The sequence below is a fragment of the Protobothrops mucrosquamatus genome, unplaced genomic scaffold (genome assembly GCF_001527695.2).
Source record: "Protobothrops mucrosquamatus isolate PMUCROS unplaced genomic scaffold, P.Mucros_1.0 scaffold3808, whole genome shotgun sequence".
Taxonomy (NCBI): domain Eukaryota; kingdom Metazoa; phylum Chordata; class Lepidosauria; order Squamata; family Viperidae; genus Protobothrops; species Protobothrops mucrosquamatus.
The window spans coordinates 19941-33529 of record NW_015389761.1 but is presented as its reverse complement, the minus strand read 5'-3'; the positions used below and the strand labels follow the sequence as shown (position 1 = coordinate 33529).

Here is a 13589-nt window from a genome sequence, read left to right as displayed (position 1 = left end):
GTTGCAGGATGGAAGCAGTTCCTAGTAAGGCTGCCTTTTGCAATTGACTAATGGCGAATTTGTCAGTGCTAATGGTGTTCAAGTGGTGCTCTAGTTGTTGTTGTTGTTGTTATAGGCTGTATCGCTATTATCCTTCTCATCTTTCCTATTACCTTCTCCTATTGGTATCTTATGATCATATTACTTTGTTGAGAGCTTCTGTACCGGAGACAAATTCCCTGTGTGTCCAATCACACTTGGCCAATAAAGAATATTCTACAGGTAGTCCTCGACTTAACGACCACAACTGAGCCCACAATTTCTGTTGTTAAGTGAGCCATTTGTTAAGTGAATTTTCCCCCCATTTTACGACCTTCCTTGCCACAGTTGTTAAGGGGAATCACTGCAGTTGATAAGTTAGTAACCTGGTTGTTAAGTGAATCTGGCTTCACCATTGATTTTGCTTGTCAGAAGATAGCAAAAGTGACCCTGGGCCACTGCGACCGTCATAAATATGAGACAGTTGGCAAGTGTCTGAATTTTGACCACATGATCATGGGGATGCTGTAAAGGCGGTAACTGAAAAACGGTCATAAGTCACATTTTTCAGTGTAACTTAGAATGGTCAGTAAATGAATTGTTGAAAGTTGAGGACTGCCTGTATTCTATTTCTATTCTGTTCTTCAGTGCTGGTAGTCTACAAAGGATCTTCATCTCAATTGATTGTATGCTGTGAGTAACAATGATGTAAAAGAAAGTAAGTGTGTGGGTTGATGGAGGGGGGTATGATCTTTCAGATAATATTTTGACAGGCGAAATTCCCTTTTCGCACATACTGTGTTTGCTGGCAAAACATACATCTCTTGCAGACAGATGCCAATAAATCTTTAGAATGCAATTTTCTCTTTTTAGCCTACACAGAGAGAAAACTGGAAAGGTTTCATGAAGGATTAAAAGTGAGAAGGCAATTAATCCCTCAAATAATTGATTTTAGAAATACTCCTAAATTTAAATATGAAATATACACTCGTCCTTTTGTTTGCGTTAAATGCCAGAAAGCAATAATTGCATTTTCTCTTTGCGGTTAGTGTGGGATTAGTGATAATTGTTTACTGTATTTTTTAAAAAAATAATACTCCTTTCAGGCTGTGAATGTCTAACTCAGGGATAGGCAACCTGGGCTCTTTTATGACTCGTGGACTTCAACTCCCAGAATTCCTGAGCCAGCATGGCTCAGCTTGGAAACTCTTCCTTTCCCCTCAGCATGGCTGGCTTAGGAATTCTGGGAGTTGAAGTCCACGAGTCATAAAGCAGCCTAGGCCTAGGCCAGAGGTAGGCAACCTTGGCTCTTTTATGACTTGTGGACTTCAACTCCCAGAATTCCTGAGCCAGCCATGCTGAGGAGAAAGGGAGAGGTTCCCAAGCTGAGCCATGCTGGCTCAGGAATTCTGGGAGTTGAAGTCCACGAGTCATAAAAGAGCCCAGGTTGCCTACCCCTGGTCTAAGTGGTTAATAGGACTGGGCCCAAAATTTCTGTTGTTAAGTGAGTTTGGTCCCATTTCATGACATTTTTTGCCACAGTTGTTAAGTGAATCACTTCAGTTAAGTTAGGAACACGGTTGTTAAATGAATCTGGCTTCCCTCATTGACTTTGCTTGTCAGAAGGTCGCAAAAAATGATCACATGACCCCCTGGGATACTGCAGCCATGGTAAAAATGAGCCAGTTGCCAAGCGTCTGAATTCTGATCACATGACAAGGAGATACTGTAACGGTCGTAAGTGTGAAAAATGCCCCTAAGTCAGTTTTTTCAGTGCTGTTGTAACTTCAAACGGCGACTAAACGAATGGGTTGTAAGGTGAGGACTGCTTGTAAGTTCTTTGTCTTCTCCACTAACTTATTGTTTCTTTAATTTTTGTGGCAAGACACAGTTTAACATGGATAAGAAGTACGAGGAGCCAGGTTCTTCCCAGGCCGAACTCTCTCTGAGGAACTGCACCGCTTCTGTCGATGTTTGTCAGATGGAGCCCAACATCACCTATGTGGGTTTTTACCTTCACCACCCGCTGGTTGCTTCGGTCTACATCATCTCTTACCTGCTCATCTTTCTTCTGTGTATGATTGGCAACGGAATTGTCTGCTTTACCATTCTGCAGAGCAAGCATATGCACACTGTCACCAACCTCTTCATCTTGAACCTGGCCGTCAGCGATCTGCTGGTGGGGATTTTTTGTATGCCCACCACTCTCCTGGACAACATCATAACAGGTACAGTGGCCAGGGGGCACCTGTTGGAGATCATCCACACGAATGTAAAAGAAAGGCCAGTGGGTAACACAATCCGACTTGCGAGAGTGTGTTTACTATAAGTAATCTGTAGAGTCTTTGGTGCTCTCTGAGCTTAGTTCTCTTGCAGACGTTTCATTACCCAACTAGGTACCATCATCATTGCTAGAAGGAAGTGGAGTTTGCTCTCATCCAATTAAGGAAGCACCAAGACGTTCCCACTGATGTTACTTAGTTAGGTAATGCAAAGCCCACTCCTTACTAACACTGATGATGTTACTTAGTTAGGTAATGAAATGTCTCAAGAAAACAGCCAAGTTCAGAGAGCACCAAGGACCCCACAGTTCAACCCTGAGTTACAAATAGTATCTTCTAGTGAGATAAACAATCTAAATAGTTGTTAGGCTCCCATGTAGGTTTTTCTTCTTCTTACCCTGGTCTGCCTTGTAACACTGACATGCCTACAGTATTTGGAATCAAACACGGGACCCAAACACCAATAATCAAGGCTCGCTGTAATAATTGTTTATTTAATAATTTTGTGGAGGAATTCCCCCAGAAAACCGCGAAGTCGTATCCGACCCATCACGACCCTATGGACAACGTTCCTCCAGGCCTTCCTATCCTCTACCATCTTCTGGAGTCCATTTAAGCTCACGCCTACTGCTTCAGTGACTCCATCCAGCCACCTCATTCTCTGTCGTCCCCTTCTTCTATTGTCCTCCCATCTTTCCCAGCATCAGGCTCTTCTCCAGTGAGTCCTTCCTTCTCATTAGGTGGCCAAAGGACTTGAGTTTCAACTTCAGGATCTGGCCTTCTAAAGAGCAGTCAGGGTTGATCTCCTCTAGGACTGACCGGTTTGATTGCCTTGCAGTCCAGGGGACTCGCAGGAGTCTTCTCCAGCACCAGAGTTCAAAGGCCTCAATTCTTTGGCGCTCAGCCTTTCTTATGGTCCAACTTTCACAGTCATACATTGCAACTGGGAAAACCATGGCCTTGACTATACGTGTACACACACACACACACACACACACACACACACACACATATAAGAGAGGCATAAATAGTCATAATTAGCAAACATCAAATTATTTCCCCACTTTTCTACTATTACTATCCTCAAGAAAGGGTTGTCAGTTGCAAGACTGATATACCAGTTGCAATGGTACCTTGATCCTCATCGGTAATTCATTCTGCCGAATACTAAAACTGATGGCTACCAAGAAAATCATGTGATTTATCAAGTGACCCGCTATTTTGACCGGAAGAAATAGCAAATCACGAGGCAGCCGACATCAGCAAGTTCTTCCTTGCATGTTGACTGCTGGGGGAAAGACAAGTGTCGGGATAAGATTTCTGCTTCAAAACGCATTGAATACCGAATTCAACGAGTTTTGAAGCAGTCAAGTGATGAGGTATAACTGTACTGAGAACTGAGGACTTTAAGTCTGCCCCTATCAGCACACATTTCTCCTGTTTCTATCTTGCTAACACACTTCTGTGCTTCCAAAAATTTGTTTTCCTCACAAGCATCATCGTATATCCTGATTTTTGATCAATTCATGATCAAGTCCCATGGATTATGGGGCTTGAAAATTAGGGATTGTTTAACCATCTTTGGTTGACTAAACCACTATTTGGAGTCACAAATACGGTACATTATAAACGCTGGTCATAGCTAGTTTTTGCATGTTAAACCACAGCCAAAACAAATCATATGATCATTGTAATATGATGTATAAACTCAGCCTATGCAATTCAGTTGGTTTTTTTTAAAAAAAACCAGACCTTATCCATTTAATATTTATACAAAGTGAACTAGAAAGTTATTGAATGCTGTGGCTGTTTCCAAATGCTGTAGCCTTTTGCTTGTCCACTAATTGAAAATAATTGAACCAAGGTTGTTGACCTTTTCATTCTAAAACAATGCTTTATTTTCCAGGATGGCCTTTTGGGAGCATTGCCTGCAAAATGAACGGCACAGTCCAGGGAATATCTGTTTCTGCTTCAGTCTTTACTTTGGTAGCTATTGCAGTTGACAGGTAAGGCTTTGTAAATGCCTAGAAATTGATATGGAGTCCAGAAATCTGTTGTTCCTCTGTCACCGAGAATTGTGTGTTCCTCAGACTTAGTAATGAGATCAAGGTGCTCTAACTTCAGGAAGAATTAGCCCTGGGGAAGAAATATACCCCATCATGATAAAGTGACGAAAAAAGCAAGACATGGACACCCTGTGAAAAGTTATGTTGGAATCTAAGGCTTAAAAGGTAGAAAATCAGGGGTCCTTGGTTGTATTCTGGAAGACCCAAACGTGCTTTTTTCATGAGCCAACTGGACTTTCTTGTTTTTCTTTAAAGATGTTTGCTTCTCATCCAAGAAGCTTCTTCAGCTTAAAAAACAACAACAAGAAGAAAATCCAGTTGCCTCGTGAAAAAAGCACCTTTGGGATAACTATGACCTGGATGACTGAGAATCTCCATAGAGTTTTCTTGAAGGCGTTTCATTACCCAAACTAGGTAACATCATCAGTGCTGCATCAGTGCTGGGCAGTAATATCACTGGCACTGAGGATGTTCCCTAGTTTGGGTAATGAAAACTCTGCAAGAAAACACCCAAGTGCCAATGCTGCTAACATTGGATGTTTTTGCTTTGATTACATATGGAGATGCAGCCTTTTTCTTTCTTATACTTTACTCTTAGAATTAGATGATACTGGGGGAGGGGGAGGAATGTGATGGGAGTTAGTTAGACATACAAAATTGTAACAAGAGCTGATAAGGCATGGCGGGAGAAAAAAATGGGCGGAAAACCAGCATTTCAAACTAATTGGAGAATGTGATTTATGACTGTTAGTTGTAGGAGGGAATTGTGCTTTGATCTATGTGCTGAAGGGAGGGGAAGTCAGATTTTGGCTTCGACTATGTACGTGCTGAAGCTATGCTGCTCAAATAAAGATTCGTTAAGGTAAACAATGCCTCAAAGTTCTTTGAAGAGTTTCATCTTTCGGAATCATGACACCAAGCTCAGAGAGCAACAAGAACCCCTCATTTCAAAACCTGAGCTACAAATATTCTCCTTTATAGGTTGAAAATCCTTACTGAAAAATCTTAAATGGAGAGCTTTCAACATCTAAACCAGAGGCTTTTGCTAGACCGTGTTTAGGTTTCTGAGGAGGAGTTTACAGCACAAATGGTGGACAGATATTTCATCTGAGGAAGATCTCCAGTTAAGTCCCTCACTTTTCAGTAAAAATATCTAAATTTAGTAGCTGGAGCAGTGAGGTTGTGCAGTGAGCTAGAACACGTAGAACTGCTTATAAGCACTATGTGCTTAAAGCTTGAAACGTTAGAGACACCACACACCCACTTCATGGTCTGTTCCTGTTGCTCCCCTCTGGGAGGAGGTTTTGAAGTATTTATAGCAGAACTACTAGATTCTGTAACAGCTGTGTTCCTTATGCCATCCGTCTGGTAAACTCGCAAGATTCATATATTTTTTTGCCGTGTACATGTATACATCTGACCTAGGTTGTGATGTTTCTCTGTGTCATATATGTGTGTGTATGTAGGTACATGCAACAATTTTTTTGTCATATTTATGTAGTGTATATTGGAGGTGGTGATCCTTTGAGAACTGTATGCAATGAAATCTCATTTTAATGTATGCCAATTAGTATACATTTAAAGTGACAATAAAGTTAAGTTATTCTAACACACAGTTGTGGCTGATTGGTACCAGAGTGCTGGCTCCTGCCTGAGGCATCTGCACTGTGATTGGTTGCTGTGGGTGCGGAGGGGGAGTTTCCCTTTTCCCCCGCCTTTTTTCTTCTGTGTATCCTATGATTTACCTCACGATGCTCCTCTTAGCATGACTATCTTGTTTGCTTTGTATATAGATGTAAAATATATTTATTTATATAAAACTACAAGTTCATGTCAGTTTCTATAATTTCATTTGGGCACCAGTTTTGCAATTCCCTGACAAAAAAAAAATAATTGTCAGGATGGAGAAACATCTGCCTGAATGCACTTGAAAACTGCTTCCATTATTAGTATAAAATCATGGGCTAAATGGATCAATAATGCAACTGAGAGGGCACTTTTAAATACCCCTTATTTCAGTAGGACAAGCAGAAGGGCTTCTGAGACCCTCTATTCTTTTTAGCATAATCACGAGAAAAGCTTATACTTCCTGTTTTAAAATGATTTGCATTTATTCTTTGATCAAAACAAGCCAGTAGATTGGGAGAAATCTGGTTAGTTTGAACTGTGCCTTGTTAACAAGGGAAGGTTGTGACGGTATGAACCTGGCTGGTTTCAAGAAACCATGTATTAACCACTGTTCCTCTATCCCAGTTCAGGCTAACGATTGAATTCCAGTTACGTCTAGTCAGAAAATGAACGTTTTTGGTTTCCATTCCATAAACTTCATTGATAGAAAAGGATGGAAAGCACAAGCACATAGGTCCACAGTTCATTTATTTTTGCTCGGGCATTTCTGCACCATGACATTAAATATGTACTGGTGTATGACAGTTTCTATTGTGTGATGTTGTTAATGAAACTTAGAGATGCAAGCCAGCATTTTTTCAAAGTCATAATCAATCAAATACACATTGTATGTGTATTCAGAAGTCTAGTTTATCTTTTGTAATATTTGACAGGAAAGTGCTGGGCTTTGTAGATTACTGTTTCTCTTTAGCAAAGAAAGAAAGAAAGAAAGAAAGAAGGGAGGGAGGGAGGGAGGGAGGGAGGGAAGAAGGAAGGAAGGAAGGAAGGAAGGAAGGAAGGAAGGAAGGAAGGAAGGAAGGAAGACAAAAAAATTACTAGACAATTCCTAGGCACCAAAGGGCAGGACAAGAAATAATAGATGGAAACTTATCAGAAAGTGATCCAACTTCCTGACAGTGAGAATAATAAAATCAGTGAAAGAGCTTGCCTTCAGAAGTTGTGAGTGCTCCATCAGAAGTTGTGGGTGCTCCATTAGTGGAGGTTTTTAAAAAGAGATTGGGCAGCCATGTGTCTGAAATGGAAGAAGGTCTCCTGCCATGGGCTGCACTAGAAGACCTGCAAAATCCCTTCCAACTCTGTTATGGTGTTATTCTGTTATTCCGTGATTCTTAGCACCATAAAAATCGACTTTGCGTTGCTGTTGACCATGTGGCTATTCCACGGTGTTACAGTTTAACAAACTGAAATATTTCTTTTTCTCCTGCTTGTAGGTTCCGTTCTATTGTTTACCCCTTTAAACCAAAACTTACCGTATGGATAGCACTTATGCTGATAGCCATCATCTGGGTCCTGGCTATTGCCATCATGTGTCCCTCTGCTGTAATGCTGAAGTTAATGGAGGAAAAGCATTTCCAGGTCATTCTTGAGGAGGACAACCAAACCCGTCCCATCTACTGGTGCCGGGAAGACTGGCCCAACGAGGACATGAAAAAGATCTACACCACCGTCCTCTTTGCCAACATCTACTTGGCTCCCCTGTCGCTCATTGTCATCATGTACGCTCGGATAGGGATCACGCTCTTCAGCACAGTGCTTGCCTCTGGGAAACAAGGCCACGAGCGCCACTCCGTTTACAAGAAGAAGTTGAAAGTCATCAAGATGCTGATCATCGTGGCTTTATTATTCATCCTCTCCTGGTTGCCCCTGTGGACCTTGGCCATGCTGTCTGATTACGCAGAACTGGATGAGGCACAGCATAAGCTCATCAATATCTACGTCTACCCCTTTGCCCATTGGTTGGCCTTCTTCAACAGTAGCATCAACCCAATCATCTATGGCTTCTTCAACGAGAACTTCCGTCGAGGTTTCCAAGCTGCTTTCCAGCTCCAGCTCTGCTCCGGGGAGGTGATACCTCGGGAAATGTATTCTCAACGGGCACAAAGCAATGCGGTCTTGCCAGTCACGGTTCCCCAGCAGATAGACCATGATCTACCCTCCTGTGTTGCAGGCCGGTCAACTCAAAAGGGGAACTGGGTGGACAAGACGCAGGTTCTGGTGATGGAGAATCTAGAAGGTGCCTCCAATGACAACGGCACTAAACAGGACTTGCTGTGAGCTACCTCAGCTGCTTGGTGGATGCCCAGATTCAGTGTTTCTCAACCTTGGCCACTTTGGGAGGGTTGAACTCCCAGAATTCTCCAGCCAGCTGGAGAATTCTGGGAGTTGAAGTTTGCACATCTTAAAAGTTGCCCAGGTAGAGGAAGGCTGCCCTAATTGATGCATCAGCCGTGACATTCAAACCCACCTGTGGGGAAACGAAAAATAATTGCTGGTGTTTTGAGATCTTCTAGCTGTACACTGAATCATTTCTGTCTCCTACAGGTAGTCCTCGACTTACGACCATTAATTTAGTGTACATTCAGAGTTACAACAGCACTGAACAAAGGGGAGTACCTGCAAGTGATTTATTAGAATTTTGAAGGAAAGTATTTTTCCAAGATTCATAAGAATATATAACCATTGGACTATCCCATGGAAGAAGTCTCAAAGCTACTGGTAGATCTTTACAGGACATAGTCAGTTGCCGTATACCAGTGATAGCGAATCTTTTAGAGACCGAGTGCCCAAATCACAACCCAAAACCCACTTATTTATTGCAAAGTGCCAGGGCCACAACAGCATTGTGGTGCCCTCAGGGGGGTGGGGGTGGGCATGGCCCAGTGGTTGGGCGTGACTGAGTGGGCATGGCCAGGCTGGGCGTGGCCACCTTGATGTTGCTCGTGGGGGGATGCCTGTGGGGGCTGGCCAGGATTGGGGGAGATTCAGGGGATCTCTGGTGGGTGGGGCGGTGGGCAGGAGGCTCGTCCTGTGGGGTGAGGCAGGGGATAGGGCCGGGGTGCCATTGCTGCGGGGCAAGGCGAGGTAGGGGCGGCTGCTGCCTGACACCATCAGCCCCCGCACACAGAGGCCAGCGAGCGCATGGTCTACCACCTTTACTCAAGCTTGCTAGCCAGCTGCTTCACCTCCTTTGTGCTGGGTGGGGCTGCCGCTCCGGGCACCAGCGGTGGCCTAATGGACCTGAGCGAGCTGGTGGTGGCGGTAGGTGTGCCCACAGAGAAGGCTCTGAGTGCCGCCTCTGGTACGCGTGCCATAGGTTCGCCATCACTGGCTTAGACCCCCCCCCAAACCCTAGTCATTCATCCAGTTTTGTTTTTGTTTTGCGTAATAAATGCATAATAAATGTCTGTCTTGCTCAAACGATGCTCAGGGACCCATGCAGGTCAAGGCTGGAAAATATTGTTGGGATTGATACATGTGCTCTCTTGCTCCATAAATAACATTTGTCAGCTCTGTCTGAAATGGTATACGGTTTCCTGCCTGAGCAGAAGGTGGGGGGTGGACTAGAAGACCTCCGAGATCCTTTCCCACCTGGTTATTCTGGGTTATATTTCCAACTGGCAAGGTCTGCCAAGAGAACTGAAGTTGGGTTGGGTGGTTGGCACATCAGCAGAAGCAACAAACACATCCCAAACTGCGCGTTTCATCTGAGCAGCGAGTGAAACATCTCCCAGCATGCTCTCCTTTTTCAGACTGTACAGTTTTGAGCCATTCTGGAGTACAGCAACATAAAGATAACAATAAATAAATAAATTGCTTGCATATTTTACCATCATAGCAGTCGGTTGGTCTTTCTTAATTTGCTTCGGGACAGGTCGGCAACACAAAAAGGGTAGGTTTTTTTTTACCACAGTGAATAATTCTTCATTGGCTCCATTTATTGAAGCTCTCTATCCCTTGATTGTTTATTAAAAAGCACGTGATTTTGCAGGGAGGACCATGGCTCATTCTGGCATTTTTTAATTATAAAATTATAACATTCCAAAGATAGGTTAAACAAACAGAGAGTTAGAATCAAGATCACGTGAAGTATTAATACCACTTTACAATGCCTTGGTAAGGCCACACTTGGAATACTGCATCCAGTTTTGGTCACCACGATGTAAAAAAGATGTTGAGACTCTAGAAAGAGTGCAGAGAAGAGCAGCAAAGATGATCAGGGGACTGGAGGCTAAAGCATATAAGGAACGGCTGCTGGAGTTGGGTATGTCTAGTTTAATGATGAGAAGGACGAGGGGGGACATGATAGCAGTGTTCCAGTATCTCAGGGTCTGCCCTAAAGAAGAGGGAGTCAAGCTATTTTCCAAGGCACCTGAAGGCAGGACAAGAAGCAACGGATGGAAACTAATCAAGGAGAGAAGCAACCTAGAACTAAGGAGAAACTTCCTGACAGTGAGAACAATTAACCAGTGGAACAACCTGCCTCCAGAGGATGTGAATGCTCCAAATACTGGAAGTTTTTAAGAAGAGACTGGACAGCCATTTGTCTGAAATGGTATAGGGTTTCCTGCCTGAGCAGGGGGTTGGACCAGATGACCTCCAAGGTCCCTTCCAACTTTATTATTATTATTATAGAACCTGCGTCGTCAGTGTTCTTACCGTTAGACTGTCATCCAATCCATACAATACAATCCATTCGATAAAATTAAACGGTATTACATTTTGTCCACAATACTGTCAATGCTGCTAACATCGGATGTTCTTGCTTTGACAAAATATGAAGAGGCAGCCACTCTCTGTATAAGCTGTGTGGTACTTTCAGAGTTCAATTAGATGATGCTGGGAGGGGAGGAGAAAGAATGTGTGTGGGGATTAGTTAAGATAAGAAACCATACAGAACGGAAGGGAAACTTTAGGCCTTCAAACTGATTGGAGAACGTGATTTATGACTGCAAATTAGAGGAGGGAATTATGCTGAATATTACGTGCTCAGGGGAGGGGAATTCAGATCTTGGCATCCACCACGCTGTGCCGACACTTTGTTTCACGATTAAAGACTTTTTAGGATAAACAATGCCTGGAAGTTCTTTGAGGTGTTTTCGTTAGCTGGAACCATGACATCCTGCCAAGATCTACTTTCTTTTTCAAACTAACTGGGGTCCTGAATTCCAGCTGATGTCTCTAGGCTTGAGAGAAGCTGGCAAAGATTCTGGAGGAAATTTCATCGTGGGAAAAGAGAATTTGTTTGAAGATGGTGACCCGGCAGCTGCTGATACCCGAGAGAAGGAAGCAACAGACAGCATGCTGTGGGAGGATGAGTTTTTGCAGATGGAGGCGGAACCCAAGTAGTGAAATGCTATTAGGATTTGGCTGCAAATACGTCTTTTTAAAAGGACCATTCAAAGTTACAACTGCACTGAAAAAAAAAATTGGCAGCTGGCATGTATTTATGATGTGTCCCAGGGTCATGTGATCCCCCCTTTTTTTGACCTTCTGACAAGCAAAGTCAATGGGGAAGCCAGATTCACTTAACAGCCGTATTACTAACTTAGCACCCGCACTGATTCACTTAACAACTTTGGCAAGGAAGGTCGTAAAAAATGGGTCCAAACACTGTTAACAAATGTCTTGCTGAGCAACAGAAACAGCACCTAGCAGTGAAAAGAAAGTTCTTCTGTGGCTATCTTGATTTCATGTTCTCCCCTCCGGGACAATTCGTAGCCTAACTACCAATCTTTGAGACAGGTTTTAATGACCTTCCAGCTCTTTGGTTTCTATCAGTGTCGACAGACCATGAATTCTTCCTTAAACAATCTCTAAGTTAACTATCTTTAACTACATCCAACCATTATGACTCATAGGACATCATAAACAAAATGATTCTTTCTCCTATTCGATGGCCGTGGTAGGATCTACCCCATCGTTTATGCCAGAGGTCTTCAAACTCGGCCCTTTTATGACTCGTGGACTTCAACTCTCAGAATTCCTGAGCCAGCATGGCTGGCTCAGGAATTCTGGGAGTTGGAGTCCACGAGTCATAAAAGGGCCAAGTTTGAAGAACCCTGATTTATGCTGTCGCCCTGTTGGTGTCATACCTCGACTCTGGCTTGGTTTAAAAATGAGTATCTTCTACCCCTCTCGTCCTTGAACAGATGACTGAAAAACACATTTATCAGTCACAAAGGAGCACAAACTAGCTCAACGTTCCCTCCTGTAGGGTCTTTTAGATGTATAAGGTGTACCACATGGGCAGTCTAAGATCTGTAAACCAGGAATTCTTTAAAAAATAATACCTTTGACATATAAGCATCAAACACAATTTAATGTTAGGCATATAATATATTTAATGTATAGTTATAAAATGCAATAATTTAAATGACTGGTGCGTAAATTTAATTGGCTTATAGACAACCTGAAAAGAAGTACAGTACTACGGCTGACATGATAGCAGTCTTCCAATATCTAAGGAGCTGCCACAAAGAAGAAGGGGGTCAAGCTATTCTCCAAAGTGCCTGAAGGCAGGACAAGAAGCAACGGATGGAAACTAATCAAGGAGAGAAGCAACCTAGAACTAAGGAGAAACTTCCTGACAGTTAGAGCAATTAACCAGTAGAAAAACCTGCCTTCAGAAGTTATGAATGCTCCAATACTGGAGGTTTTAAAGAAGAGACTGGACAACCATTTGTCTGGAATGGTATAGGAGCTCCTGCTTGAGCAGGGGGTTGGACTAGAAGACCTCCAAGATCCCATCCAACCCTGATATTCTGTTACTCTGTCATTCTGTTATTCAGTACTTCTGTTCCCAGAACTACAGTAGTTCATCACTTCTAAATCAGAGATGGGCAAGTATAGCCCTTTTACAACCTGTGGACAGCTGTCCAAGATCACGGATGCAAAATGTGCAAAAATATGTGCTCTGCCATGTAGAACAGGAATGGGCATCTTTGGACTTCAACTCCCAGAATTCCTGAGCCAGTCAATTGGGACTTCAAAACCACTGGCTCAGGAATTCTGGGAGTTGAAGTCCAGAGGTCGTAAAGGTGCCAAAGATGCCCATTCCTGTTCTACATGGTAGAGCCCATATTCTTGCACATTTTGCATCCATGATCTTGGACAGCTGTACATAAAAGCCCTCGCATAACATCACAAAACACGTGCAACTCCATGTCTCACCGACTAGCTGAAAGAAGTATGGGATGTAGTAAGAAGACAAATAGTCCTCGACTTAACGACAATTCAGCCCAACATTTCTGTTGCTAAGGAGACGTTGGCTAAGTGAATTTTGCTCCACTTTGCTGTCTTTCTTGCCACAGTTGTTAAGTGAATCACGGCAGTTGTTAAGTGAGTAACCCGGTTGTTAAGTGAATCTGGCTTCCCCATCGTACTTTGCTTGTCATAAGGTTGCCAAAGGGAATCATGTGACCCTGGGACACTGCGACCGTCGTAAAGATGAGTCAGTTGCCCAGTGTCTGAATTTTGAACACGTGACCCTGGGGTAGCTGCAACCGTCGTAAGTGTGAAAAATATATGACCATTT

General features: G+C 43.1%; 1 protein-coding gene across 1 annotated transcript; it reads left to right on the top strand.

Annotated features, from left to right (window-relative positions):
* The first annotated feature begins 1915 nt into the window (after positions 1-1915).
* Positions 1916-8329, top strand: LOC107298223 (neuropeptide FF receptor 2-like). Its single transcript, XM_015827597.2, has 3 exons — positions 1916-2246; positions 4207-4306; positions 7486-8329. Exons 1-3 carry the CDS (start codon positions 1916-1918, stop codon positions 8327-8329), a joined length of 1275 nt encoding a protein of 424 aa, XP_015683083.2.
* Positions 8330-13589: the final 5260 nt, after the last annotated feature.